This window comes from Lissotriton helveticus, chromosome 8 (assembly GCF_964261635.1).
Source record: "Lissotriton helveticus chromosome 8, aLisHel1.1, whole genome shotgun sequence".
NCBI classification, from domain to species: Eukaryota; Metazoa; Chordata; class Amphibia; order Caudata; family Salamandridae; genus Lissotriton; species Lissotriton helveticus.
In genome coordinates, this window is record NC_136069.1 from 1,466,393,201 (window position 1) to 1,466,407,984 (window position 14,784).

The 14,784-nt window shown below is 41.8% G+C and overlaps 1 protein-coding gene across 3 annotated transcripts in view; it reads left to right on the forward strand.

Moving 5' to 3' along the window:
- The window catches only part of SYNJ1 (synaptojanin 1), a 706,257-nt gene that overhangs the window by 326,503 nt on the left and 364,970 nt on the right, over window positions 1–14,784 (forward strand). For 2 of the 3 annotated variants that reach the window (XM_078658404.1, XM_078658403.1), the window contains exon 13: window positions 5,211–5,402. In XM_078658404.1, coding sequence (XP_078514530.1) covers window positions 5,211–5,402 — 192 coding nt within the window. Of the gene's footprint in view, window positions 1–2,038; window positions 2,063–5,210; window positions 5,403–14,784 lie in introns of all 3 variants that reach the window. The other variant, XM_078658402.1, reaches the window with a different exon arrangement.

Here is a 14,784-nt window from a genome sequence, read left to right on the forward strand (position 1 = left end):
GGGGCGGGAGTATAACGAAATAAAATGGTAATTTACTGCACCGTCAGAGCATCGACTCGCCGTGCAAGATGGCTCCTTAGGCATGCGGGTCAGCGAGGGGCTGCCGCATTGGATCGCCTGTAAGATGACCCACCTTATCAGCTACCTGTTGTACGAAATAAACCTGCAACAGTGCTTTCCCACAAATATGTCTCGTGAGTTTTCCTTGGTATATAAGTGTTAATGTGCGCAGAGCGGAGCGAGCGCTGGAGGTGTGGGCACTATCAGTAAAGTCTCAAATTACTTTGCACTACTCACAAATAGTACAAGAACTTTATCTTCGGGGCAAAGTCAAACATCTTGAAAGCTGATATAATTTCCTTCCAATAATCCTCCGCCTCACTTTACCATTCCTCCCCTCCTCCCAATCCCTCACCCCCAGGTTGGGACAAGCTGATCAACTTCTTCACAATATGGGAGGTTACAGAATACTTAACCTTTGATTAAGTCACCCTAAAAAAGCTGGGTGCAGAACCAAAGGATCTAAAGACCGTCTGACCTGAACTAACCTAGCAAAACCATAAATAGTTGTGTAGCATCCCATCTTGAGAACTTCATCACCACATATTACCTTCTTGACAAGTCACTCCTGAATACGTGTAGAGCGTGCTGCAACACAGAGAATGCAGTTCTCTAAAGTGTAAACAATCATCATGGACAAAGGTGACTCCTGTCTTTTATTTCCCCTTAATCTTTTTAGCAGCCCTTGACATGGTCAGTCAGGTTTCTCTCTAAAAACTGTGAAAGAACAGATGGGCATGAGTGGAACTGTTCTCATGTGGTTCTCAACCTATTATATCAACTGTTCGCAGCTAATAAAAATATCAAACTTTTTTTCCCTTTCCATCCCTCTTCCTGAAGGATTCCCTCAAGGCTGTGTCCTATTTCCCACTCTCTTTAACATCTACATTGAACCAATTGGCATACGCCTGAGAAGTTCCAACATCCTTACCATGTGTGCCTTTTTGATACCCTGGGGCCGTATTATGCATAGGTTGCACAGTCTTGGTCTGTGCCACGGCGCACTTTTAAATGGGTTTGCCAGCCACAGAACTGGTCAGTGTGCTCATTTCCAAATAATGCCCTGCCCTGAGGACTATGAATTAGTGAAAGGCAAACTGGCTGTATAAAACAGCAGATACATCTTTCACAGTGCAGGCGGAAACTGGCCCACTTTTGAAAGCAGGGCAGAAATACCTCCGCAGGTGGGTGCAGTGGCTGACCGCACCCACCTGCAGGGAAATGTCTTGGGGCAGGGGGTGTCCATGGGTCCTCTTTTTCACCTTAATGGTGGTTCCCATCTGGGGCTCAGTGACTCTGCTCCACCTCCTTGTGGAGTGCAGTCAGTGCGTGTCCCGACTGTCTCTTTGCCTCTGCACCCGCGTCATTAATACGGCTTGGGTGTAGAGGTAAAGTGTTTCCCTCTGATGGGTATGTACCACCCAGTATTAAATCCCACAAAAACTGAGTTCCTCCTGATTGCACCATCTCACTGCTGCATTCCAGTCCAAACAACTGAATACCCTCCACACCGGTGACTGGAAACCATCCATAGTTGAATGTGCCATATCTCTGAGGTTTATTCTGGGTACAAATCTGAACCTCCATGCTCACATGAACTCCTTAGCTAAAACTGCGATAACTAATACATTTGCTTCAGGGAATTAGTCCTTTAATTCCAGAGGCTGACTTCAAATCCTTGATTCAGTGCCTATGTATGGTTGACTCCGGTAACTCACAAGCCTGCTATGTCTATGCTGATGTCTTAGACCTCCCTATCGAAGCCAGCAATCTGTAGCCTGATGACGTTTGCATTTACTTTCACTGCTAATATACTTTGTATACTATTCTCTTGCTGCTACACTTTGTGTCTGACCGATATAGTCTTTGTGTTGCATATATTTATTGTTATTGCTTTTTCACCCTCAAATTAAATAACTTTGATAAACGTGGCTTATTTTCCTAACAATCTTTTCTTTCCTTTTTGCTGCGTGGTTAGTGTCAGAACTGACTTTGCAATCAGGTATGGTAAAATGAACCAGAATTAAGTATCTGATATTAACATTTGTGGGTTGTTGCATAGTAGCCAGAACATATTTTGTTACTGTTTACAATTGAATATTCTGTAAACATTTATCACTACTGAGACCAAATTTTAAATCACATCCATTTAATTGTACACGCGCATGATTTTTATTTGATTTAAATAAAGTTTGATCATGTCCACAAAATTATTCAAGATGAATGAAATACATTCCCCCTCATAACTTCATGTTTTTGTGAATGTTTCTATTCATCCATGTTATTATGGATGGTTCTCTGTATCTCTGGAGCACAGCAGAAGTGATTGCATTCAGGAGGATATAATTCCTGAATGAATCCGTTACAGGTGACGCCAGCAGTAACAATTGAGATCGGTAAATATATTAAGTTTATTTGTAGTAGAGCAGTTCAGGCTTTAAAGGCAACATGGAGTGTAGGACATTCACAGTTACAACTGAAGTTACAATAAAACCTTTAGATTTTTCACAACTTAAAGACAAAATTAAAGATCACTTTCCACCATTAATAATGAGTTGGAAAATGTGTGTGTGTGAGAGCGAGAGAGTTGAATTGGGCTTAGAGAGTCGCAGCTCGGCCACAGTGCAGCTTGCAGTAGTGCGGTAATGTGTCTAGTTACCTGCTACAGTAGGGTGTGTGAAGCGGCACAGTGTTCTCTCCACTGATACATCTCACTTTTGAGTAGATCGCAATTGAAGATTTTTTTGAATTTTTGAGACTACACCTCATTTTTATTGGGTCTTCAGATTTTGATTTAGAGTTGTTTCAAAAGATTATAGGTGCCTCAGCACAGTGCCCTGGCACAATACACTTCAGAACAACTGCACAATGATGGAGCTGAGAAACTTTGCCCAGCTACTACTATGCACTCATGTGCCGATTGGCTCAATTATGTCAATCAAAAAAAATATTTGGGGGTTAATCTGTTGAAATCTCAGTTTTCCAAAGTACCAGTTTATTTCAATTTCCTTCTTGTTCACCTCAAACTCATAAGTTGAAAATGTCTTGTGAATGTTATTTTATGGTACGCTGATATTTAAAAGTTGATTTGCCCACAAGCATAGTATATTTTATTTCACTCAAAGCATTTCATGCTTCTTAAACGCTTCATAAAGAGCTTTATAAAAATATGGGTAGATCTATAACTCAAAATATGCGTTCATTTGTTCTCTCTTATCACTATGATTTAAATCAGATGGTAACTGACGAGCGTCCCAGAATTTACGTGGAGGAAAAGTCAGGACACTTCCTCCCTGAAGGCATTCCAATGACTAGCCTATGAGGCAAAATCATTGTCTGGAGAGCGAACTGGGGAAGAGGAGAAGTCCGCGCTAGTGCCCTCGTTGCCCTACGGCCAACCTTGCTGTTTCAGTAAGGACTACTTTTTCCCAAAGAACAAAAAGCTAAATAGACATTGGAGAAGGGGCAGGCCCTCTCTCCAGTGTGCGGCTTAGGGATGGTAGCAATGGCCAAAACTGAGGATACAATTAACCTACTGAAAAATTATTTGGGCACCTTATCAAGATCGATGTGCTGGAGACCACCACGTTGAAAAGAAATGTTGAGAAAATTATTGAGCAACAAGAGCAGATATATCAGAAAGTGTAACTTTTTTGTTGCTGGTTTGTGATAGGTCGAGGAAGATGAGCATTTTGTGGACCTCACTGAAGAGCACCTTTCTCTTCTCTCTGAGAGCATATCCTCCCGATCTCTGTCATCGGAGACCTTTGTGTTTCATAGTAGACCCCTTTTCAAGGAAGGGAGCTTGTCTTTCATGTCTTTAATATAGAGGGTCCTCACCCATGTTTTATGCAACACAGCCAGGATCCAGTAGCCAAGAAAAGATCAATAGGGTTTTCACTAATGATTTGGGATCAGTGCACTGATAAAATAGCCAAATTTAAGGACAGTCTTCAAAGTGATTAACAACTTAAACTCTTTCACAAAGTCTGGGTCCTTTGGTAGATGTGTATACTGCCTTTAGCAGGAAACTGGCACTTGATTATTGGCCATATTCTACTGGTTATTCCACATGGTTTTCTATTGCCTTTTCCCAGATCCTTTTCTGGTTCAGTTGATCTGTTGCATAGTAGGGGGTGGGGTTTTGAATGTAATATGCTAGGCTTCGTAATTGTCCTTATGAGGAGGCAAGGCACATTTTAAGCAGAATATACAGAACATTTTTAATCAAATTTATATCTAATGTTCAAACAAAATGTCAGCTTCCACCATAGTCCTATTAACCACATTGAAGGAAGCGAAACAAAGTAATTGCGAACTCAAAATACTAAATTTATATTTTATGTTGTATTGCATGAAATGTTTGCTGTATGGGAGGGTGTGCGTTTGGTATTTTCAAGTTAGTGCTCTCTTAACTTATATGAATATTTGTGTTTGTGTGTGTTGTCACTTGATAAATGTTCACCCATTGCGTTGTTTTCATGAGCCGATTTGTTGGTTTGTATATAATAGCTTAACTGTTTGCGTTTGTCAATCTGTGTTAAATGCATCTCCATGCTTGGCTATACAAAACTGAAACCTGTTGGGATTGTCATTCACTGGTTCCTTTTTTTCGTGGTCACTGACCATTTCTTTAGTCTATAGTTGAATGGAAATGGAATACATTTGTAACTAGTGAGTGACTGTTTTCATTGCCCAATACTCTCATTCTATTGTAAAGCAGTTACTTGCCATTTACTTACGAGGACACACTCGCACTTTTTAAATAATACATCTTTTATGTTTATGGCCAATGTGTTTCATAAAGTAAGATGCAAATTAATATTTTCATATAGTTTTTTCTGTCGTTGCCCTTGCCTTAGGCTAGAAACCATGTCATAGATTATTTGGGTGCCAAAGGGATGATAAAAAGGGAAAACTTTGCTACATGGTAAAGAATTATGGAATTGGAAACTGCAGAGGTGATTGGAATTGTGTATAAATGTGTTTGCTACCTTATGTTAAGCTCAGCTGTTTACTGTGAAAAAAATCTAAAATGCGATCTCTGATGCTTAATGCACTGTTTGCATGTACAGTAATGCGTTCTTTATAAATCATTCCACGGCTGAAATGACAGGTGCATATATTGAGACATTACTTTTCTTTCATAGCATCTCCAAGAGTATTGAAAAGTATGTGTGAGAATTACTCAAAGTATTCCAAACCCAAAAAACTTCGGGTCTGTGCTGGGACCTGGAATGTCAATGGTGGCAAACAGTTCAGAAGTATTGCATTTAGAAATCAGACACTTAACGACTGGCTACTGGATGCCCCCAAGATAGCTGGAATCCAAGAATTCCAAGGTGAGTTGTTTGAATCAAGTTCATCCAATATAATCTTCAGAAGTCTGAGTGCATAAAAGTAATATGCTGTTTTGTTCTGCTCTCCCTGCTTCCCACCTTTTTGAGAATTTTACTGTTCTTCTAGTCAGTACGGCAAGTGCTCCTGTTCATTTTGTTGCTTATGTGTCGAAAGTACAACGCCGAATAACAATTGCACATTGCTTTGGTTGTGTTGAAACTGATTCCGATATACTTAAGGACTACAGGGCTGTGAATAGCAGATATGCAATATGCATTCAAACCGAAAAAGCGGATATATCGCAGTAATAGATAGCATTAAGTTCCAAACAGAAACAGGGCATATATACACATATTTAAAATCAATTAAAAAGCCATAGGAATAAATAGTGTTAAAAACAATAAGAACATTAAAAAGGCTAATAATAAGGAGCAATTTTCCATTCCTGTTTTCTTCATGGGAGATGTACAAATTTAAAATTAGCAGCAAACTTATTGCGTGGGCACACTTGGAGTTCGCCCCGAGCTTTGTTTCTCTATAATAGCTCTACGCCTATGCCACATAGCAAGCAAGAATCTTGAAGTTGCAAAAACAAATAGTGGGTGTAACTCATATTTTAGTAACCTATAAGCCTCGGTGTGATCTCTTATTCCCATGTTTCTACACAACTGGAGCACCCATTTGGACCTTGAACTTCTATAAGCAGGGCAAAAAAGAAGAACATGAAGATCGGACTCTTCTGTCAGCATACACCCTGGACAATCCAAATTTAGGCTACCCTTCCATTTATTTGTGAAGGCTCTTAGGGGAAGTACCCCATGTCTAAATTGCAAAAACAATTTCTTAGCTAGAAGTTGTTGGATCATATCGATCACTGGTTCAAGCTTATATTGCAGTTTGACATCCAGAAACCTAGAGGTCAAAGTGCAAGAGTTAGTGCTCTGCAAGAGCTGTACTAGAGTATATTCTTTAATGGCGAACTGAAGGGATTTTTTTTAAATAGAGCAGCAAGTCTCCTCAGGCAGTAACCGATTGTTTGGCCTTCCCATTGCATAAAATGTATTGCGAATGGAGGCCAACCAAGGGATATTCCCTGCTCCCAAGATAGACATTACATCCTTCAGTTCCTCCCTATAGGGTAATATCACGGGCGTACTCCACAAGCGGTGCCAAAATAAAAGCAGACGGGAAGCAATTACATCACTATTAGGGCTAATCCCCATATCCATCCTCAATGGGGTTAGTGGTGTACTTTTGGGTAAATTTAAGAGTTAGCGTAAAAAGGTGTTCTCTATTAAGGATAGAACTTTTGAGGGGAAAAAGCCCCAAAGCTCAGCACTATAAAGTGAGGCTCCCCTAGCCTTGATTTTGTAAATTTCTGCAGGAGGCCCAACCACTTTTTGGGTGCATTTTTTGTATACTTTTAAAATAACCCCAATCGATTGTGTGAGTTTCAGATTTGCTTCGTTTACCTGGGTCCTCCAATCCATCTTGTCATTAAGAGTAAGACCCAGGTAATCAAAGGTGGACACCCTTTCTAGCGGCTTCCCTTCCATTTGGGGCTGTAGGCAGGTGCTGGTATTTACGTGAAAAACCATATATTTCGGTTTTTGAAGGTTAAACTTCAAGTTCCTGTTCTTACAGAATTTACTGAACTCCTCCAACACCCGCTGCATACCGAGTGGGGTCTTGGAGAGTAGCAGCGTATCATCTGCAAACATTAATGCAGGAATTTTACAGTTCGCTAACCTTGGTGAGTCTATATCTTTTCTAGCCAGCAGAGTCTCAATTAGACCATTTGAAAAGAGGGAGAACAGGGTCGGCGCAAGTACAGAGCCCTGTCTCACCCCTTTCTCTACTGGAAAGGGGGCTGTCAATTCCCCTTTCTTACCACATCTCATTCTTGCATACGTATCCTGGTGCAAACGCTTCAGCACATGGCATAAATACACTGGAACTCCCATATCAAGGAGAATGTCCCATAGCTGGTGGCGCTGCACCATATCGAATGCAGATTTAAGATCCACAAAGGTTAGATACAAGCTGCCACCCTCCAAGATCACTGTTTTCCAATGGATCATTTGCAATCTGTAAATCTGGTCAATAGTTGAGATTTTACTTCTAAAACCAGCTTGTAAAGGTGTTAAGATGTTGTTTTTATCAGTCCATGACTGCAAGCGACCCAGGAGAACATTTGCAAATAGCTTTTGGGTAACATCGATTAAACTTATAGGGTGATAATTCGCCGGATTTAGTGGGGAGCCCTTTTTATAAATTGGAAGGATTTCTGCACCTGACCAGGTCATTGGTAAAGTCATCCCTTGTAGGATGGCATTAAATAATACGCAAAAATAGGGTGCCCTCATTTTTAAATAAGTCACCAGGGATTTTATCCAGACCTGCCGCTTTCGCTGGAAGCATTTTAGTGAGTGCTGCATTAACCGCCTTTATAGTACAAGGAGGGCGTCTAGTATACTGGGAAGTATTATGAGATATTAAATCCTTAACTGATACAACTTCTTCTACAGATCTGGAGTATAAAGTTTGAAAATGTAACCTCCAGACTTCTTCCCACAAATTCTGTTCAATTGCTTAGTTGCCTTCGGACTTCCCAGTTCTCTCTAGGTTCCAAAAGCCTCTCTGGTCTCTGTTATTTCGTGCCAATTGTATTGCTTCCCATTTCTCTGACTCCCATGTTAGCTTTGCTTCACCTACAGTTTTTTGTATACAACCTTAGTTTCTTTGGTACGTGGAATATCCTTATCTTTAACCTCTTTCACTAGTGCGCTCTTAACTGCCCTACATGTTTTATCATACCAGGAATGACTATTTTTAGGGTTTGGCTGATTAATGGATTCTCCATTGTAAAACAACTCGCCAAGTTTAGAGATCATTTCCTGATGATTCTTACTTAGTTCCTGACAAGAGTCTATGTCTTGGTCATTTGCTGACGTTCCAAAGGCAAATTCCAAATAAGGAATAATTTGTTCGTATAGGGCAGCTACTTTTTCAGGTGACTGTACGAATGTTCCCCACCAAACTCTTCTTCCTCCTTCTGTTGCTACCAAGTCTGGGGGAGATTGTGCAATTAAATTCTGATTTTGCCCCGACTGTGGCAGTGTTATTTCTAAGACCAGTGGGTTATGGTCACTTTCACAGCGAGAATTAACTGCAAAATCTACAGATCTATGCCATAACTCCACATCTATTAATATATAATCAATGATAGATGTTTTGCCCAACTTATTGTAAGTGGATCTGCCAGGGCTGTCGGAGGGAAAACGACCATTACATGCCCTTAGCAAATAGGTAAGAATAAGGGAGTTCATTTGCAAGACTAAGGGTGTCCAGCCTCTTACCTGATAAGTATTACATTCAGGGATTGACCAGGCCGAATCCTCCTCACTAGTGATAGTAGTACTCAAACCGTTTAACGGTTCAAAGTGGCAGTTGAAATCGCCCCCAATAATTCTGTATGGTGATTCGGGCAAAGCCTGTAAGAATATTGCAAGGCAGTCTAAAGTCTGCGATGTCAGCCCCTGTTTCACTGGGCGTGAATAAACATTGATAGTAGCAATTTTTAGATTATTGGACAATGTGAGAAGAATGCACAAAATATCTGGGGATGATGTATCCAACACTTTAATATTACAGCTTAGATAGATACCAACCCAGATACAAAGACCACCAGAGGGTCTCCCCCCTAGGGCCCTGAACAGCTGGAATGTGGTATGCAACATAGCCCACTGTATATAAAGCCTTCCTGGACCATGTCGCCTGAAAAAGGCACAACTCTTGGGCATCTATATATGCTCCCAGTCTGGAAGATCCATTTTTGAGTTGAGCCCTGCTATATTCTAGGATAAGATTTTAAGATTCTGTGCTGAGCGCCCGCCTTGGTGCACTGCCTGGTAGGATATTTGCTTGTGTCGCCCTACCTCAACCTGTGTAGTGGAATCTATATTACCTGGAAGGGTGGCAAGTTCTCCAACAACAACATTCTGAGGAATTAGTCTCCGAAGGATTTTCATGAAATTGGTCTCTAATTTTGGGTCCTTCAGGGGAATTGGAATTTCTAAAAAAAATTGTTTACCAAATTAACATTTTTATTCATCGGTGGTACTCAATCGACCAGGTCCAAGGGACTATATCGGTTGCTTACTGGGATATTGAATTGTGCTCTTTGGCCCCGATCCTGACCTATATGTGACAGAAACCTACTCTGTGCACGCAGTTCCCATTTGTTGTAAACACTACCCACTCTATCAGGTAGAAGACTCTGTGGATAAAAGTAGCCCAAGGGTACTATCTGAATACCCCAACCGATGTTGAAGGGCCCCATTTAGAAATGTGTTCAACCACCCTTCTATCTCTAAAATTTATCAGAACACAAACCCCTGGAATGTCTTTAGGTCTATGCCCAAGCCAACTGACTCTCCGGGTGAATAGAATTTCAGTGTGTACTGAGTTGGGGAGTGGTCTATTTTTATTCAGCCAGTAGGTGATTTTATTTTTTAACTCAACATATGTTTCCTCGCGACCAGATTCTAGTGGTGGCACTGCAGCTAGTATTACCACATAGGGTGTTGAAGCCGGAGGCAGGTCAATGCAAGGATGAACAGGCATTGCCGGTCTTAAATTCGGTAGAATTTGGTTCCTATCCTTATTTAACTCTATTACGGGTATCTGGAGAGCATCTGGTATTACCGTGATAGACTCTGCAGCCCTGGATTTCTGCAAATTGACAGGGGAAAGGGGATGGGAGAATTTGTTATTAGAGCTACTTGATGGTTGACTCGTATCAGAGAAACAATTATTCTTCATACGCACATTCGTTTTGGGATAATTCTTTGGACCTTCAGGTAAAGGATACTGCACAGAGGGTTGCGGGGTAACCTGTGTTTTTGTATGTTTAATAGTGTCAATAGAATTCAGAGCAGCATCAATTTTAGTTCCCCGTGCCTCTATGGAGAGCTTTAATTTGGTAATACTTTTCATTGCATCTCTAATTACTAATTTAATAAGCTGTTCCATATGAAATTCCAGCTCTAATATCAATGGCGATACCCAGCCCGGAGGCTCAGAGGATTTGTTACTGCTTTCAACCAAAACTTCACTCCCTAGTGTATTACTTGGGATTAGCTCTGGATGATGCTCTGCATGTTTTGCGCCCTTAAGGGTGCCTGTTTTCCACCTGCCCCCTTTCCTTTTCGCCTTCCCTACCGTACCCAACCTGCCTGTTCTTTGTGGGGCTATAATCGCTTGAGCTGGAGGCAATTCTGTGGGAGTGGACAGAACTGGTGAGTTGGACATGACAGGGGTATCTGTCTCCATAATTGAGATACTTTGGCAAACTCGCTGTTAATGAAAGGCGCCTCTCTGTGCGTTCTATTTCACTTGTGACTTGTTGCAGCATTCTATCTATCGCAGTCGGCTGAATAATAGGGGTTTGAATAGTGTGTTTCTGTCTGGTGTTGGGCCTTGTACGAGGAGGGGGAGTTTTCCCCATGGTCCTATCCTAACCAAACAATAAATATTTATAAACATTTAATTATTACAAAAAACAACCCCCAATGACTTTCAATTTGCTTATATATAGTAAAATGATTGGTCGCCGATACCCCCAGTGTCTCAACCCAGATCAGTGAAGTTCAGCTGACACAAATAATCACACTATAGTACTCCCAGAATGCAAAATGAAAGGGAAATGGCCCAGCCCAGTCTTAGACGTCTCGGACGGGCTCGGACGGGCCCACCCTTGGTCCGGGCTTTGTCCGGGCTGCGTCCCGCGCCGTGGGTTGAGAGGCTACGCTATAAGCGCATTAGCCCCGCATCCCTCTCACTCGCGGCAGTTGCTGGCGGGTGCGATGCATTCTGGGGGCAGTAGTCCTTCACAGAGTGTGCGTGGTGGCAGTAAAATTACTGCACTGGATTGCTGAGCCCCCGCGTTGCTCCTGGGACCCGCGTTTCACCAGGAGTTGGAAAGGTGGCAAATGCGGCGTGTCAGGTGCTGGCAAGTAGAGCTCAGAGCACAACCGGCATTTGATTCAGGTAAGCAGCAAGGTCCCCCGCGCTGCAGGGGCAGAGGCTGCGCTATAAGCGTGTTATCCCCGCCTCCCCCTCACTCGCGGCAGCTGCTGGCTGGTGCAATGCACTCTGGGGGCAGTAGTCCTCCCCAGAGTGTGCGTGGTGGTAGTAAAATCGCTGCACTGGATTGTTGAGCCCCTGCGTTGCTCCTGGGACCCTTGTCCCACCAGGAGTTGGAAAGGTGGCAAATGCGGCATGTCAGGTGCTGGCAAATAGAGCTCGGAGCACAACAGGCTTTTGATTCAGGTAATCCGCAAGGTCCCAATCAATTAAATATTGAAGTTCTTCCATGTTGGATATGTAATGGAGTGGAATGTCGTGTAAGAATTATTGCAAAACCTGAGGACCGTTTAGCTTATTTTAAACTTTTTTTGCAAAAAAAATCCTTCAATCTTTTGTTATCTTGTAATGAGAAAAGTACCTTGGTCCTTCGTTTTGTACTTATCATTTATAACCATGCACTAACTATACATCAAATGCCCTGGGTATTTCTCTACAGGTTACCCATTATCTGGAGTAGCCGGATGTTTCTTGTCTATTTAGTGCTGGAATTGCACTGAATTGCCTCAAACGGTGTTGCTTTTAAGTGGTAAGAAGGTTTACAGCTAATCCCTTGGGTTACAGCTACATCTGTACTTCAGTCACTGCTGCTTACCAAAAGCATCCACATCCATTTAAATCAATTTAACAGAGCAGAGGACCTTGACTTCAATCTTCTATGTTGTTAGAAGCTTAAAACCTATAAAAGAATGTATTTGATGCTTGCATTTCCTATTTTCGTGATCTCATATTCCTTGCACCTAATACGTCTGAGGCTGTCTTCGATAGACAGGGAACTTGGGAAGGTATTGTGTGTGAAACCACTGTCTCACCCTCTCTTGATCTGCATGACGATGTAGCCCTCTTCATTTCTGAACAAATTCATAACAAACAAAACCCTTTACTTCTATCCTAACTACACTTCTGCACTTCATTTGTGTAGACACCAGTACATTTACTATAGCTCTTGTTCCAATTTTATTTTTGTACCTCTTTCAATCATGTAAGTTATCATTAATGTCTTCGTCTTCACCAACAAATTGGGTTGGCCTATGAATACTTATCCCACAAGTCAACTTAGGTAATGCGACTAAGTCATCACCACATCTTCTGTCTTAGTCTCTTTTACTCTCAGGGAGATGTTCCTCTATATCTTAGTCATGCCAATGTGGTGCCACTATTAAAAAAATAACTCTTCACGAATCCCTACATTTTCTCTCATCCCTTTTACCAATAAGCTGAGTCTTCAAAGAGCTGTGAATCTTCAAGTTTCTGAACACTTGGTGACTGCTTCTGTTCTGGACCCTGCACATTCTGGGTTCCACCACAACCACTAAACTGAAACCCTTGTTGCCGCTGCACCTGATGATACCCACTTACATTTTTATTAGGGAAGTTTTGTAGCTCTGATTCGGTTTGAAATGTCCAAGCTAATTGTTAGGCACCACAAACTGAGGGGCACATCTCATATGCTGAAGTGTGTGAAATCCTTTCTCAACGACAGAGCCCAGGAATTGGCTTTACCACCCTACTGCTTTTCTTATTGAGCTCTCAATTGATAAGTCCTAAAAGATACTTCTTTCAGCCCCGCATTTTTCAGTGCTGATGTTTTTCTACAGGCTGCCCGATACAGTCCTTTGGGTACATCTTTAATGCTTACACAGACGGAATGTAAATGATCTGGCTCGTTGATACCACACCGAACAATATATCCAACTTCTGTAACTGATTAATTGCAGTAGCTGCCTGGATGTCTAACAACATCCTAAAATTAAATATCAGATTTAGATGCACTTTTTACAAGGTTTGATGCTTATGGCCCTCCATTTGGAGCTCTCTCTATTCGGAGTCTTAAGATTTAGAATGTAGTTATACGTAGCGTAACATAGTTCTATTTGATCAGTCTATTTAGTTTGTCATGTATGCTGTTAAGGTGGCCTTCACAAATGTCCTTCTGCTTAAGGAATGTCCTTCTGCTTAAGACTCTAAAAAAAGTATTTCTCTTCTTTCAAACTTAGGGTAGCAACTTAGGGTGTACTCACTGCATGTCTGTATTACTGCAATGGCAATAGGTAGGGCTCCCAATTTCCTGATTTCCTACCTGAAGATGACTCAAAATCTGATTGCCTGTGTCCTGCTTGGACTACCTCTGTGTACCCCTGTTAAACCTCACTCGTCTAGACTATACTGCTGCTTTTGGAAAAAATATTTCTACATCCCTTTGTATAGTTCACTCTTTATGTCCCCTTTACCTTGTTATTATATTTCAGCCTTATGTTTCATCCCCCACTTTATGTTCCTCTTCAGTTTCGTTCCTTATTGTACCTTTTTTTCGCTGTGCCTGTCTTCCTCTCATCCTCCGCAAAAGCCACTTTCCTTTTGAGTGCTTTGCTTGTGACCCTTTCTTCTATGGCTAGTAATTTAAAATTTTGCAAGAGTCTTAACACTCATCTTTTCCCTGCCTATTTGTTGTCTGTAGATCAGCTGAATCTAGTTATGTGCTCTAAATGACTGAATCAATCAGTCTATTAGGATGTAACACAATACAATTCAGGAAAAAGGCTTTCCCTCATCTTTAGCACTTCTGTTATGGATTCCATTATACTCAATGCAATGTTGGAGAGAATATGCCCTGGTTCAAATCCAACTGGTACATTCCAGCTACAGTTTCACTTTTTCCACATTTCAATAGTTAAACAATAAACAAGTTTCCCATAAAATAAGAAATACTTCTTAAGATCTCCAATTGAAACATTTTCCATATGAAACAATCCCCCAAGGCTCTCTATAAATCTGAGTTAAATGGTGAAGGAATCTGTTTTCAGAAGGGATGTGTACTTTATGAGGTTGCTAGATGTTCTTTGACATGTGCGATTTACAAAACCTTGCTGACGCTTATGTCTGCCGCTTCTCAGGAGGGTGCCTGTGTTGATTTGAGGCACAATGTGTTGGATGGCTGGGAGCTGGCGGCGTTTATTCTCTGCTAGGCTCTGGACATCTTGGAGGTGCTTGGTTGTGCCGTGGCCCACGCACCTGCGGACTCGGCCATTCATAGGTTCTTGGCGGGGCTTCGGCCTCCTCCTCCTCCTCCTCCTCCTCCTCAGTGACCTGTGAGTTGATCTGGTTTTTGGGAGGTGTTCTTCCGTTGGAGCGGGTCACCCCAGTTGTGTGATCTGTGTGCTTCATGTCCTCCTTGTTGAGACTGTGGTTCTGTTGGCTGCTGGCTAGCCCTTCTTGACTGTGCATTTTTGCTTTGGG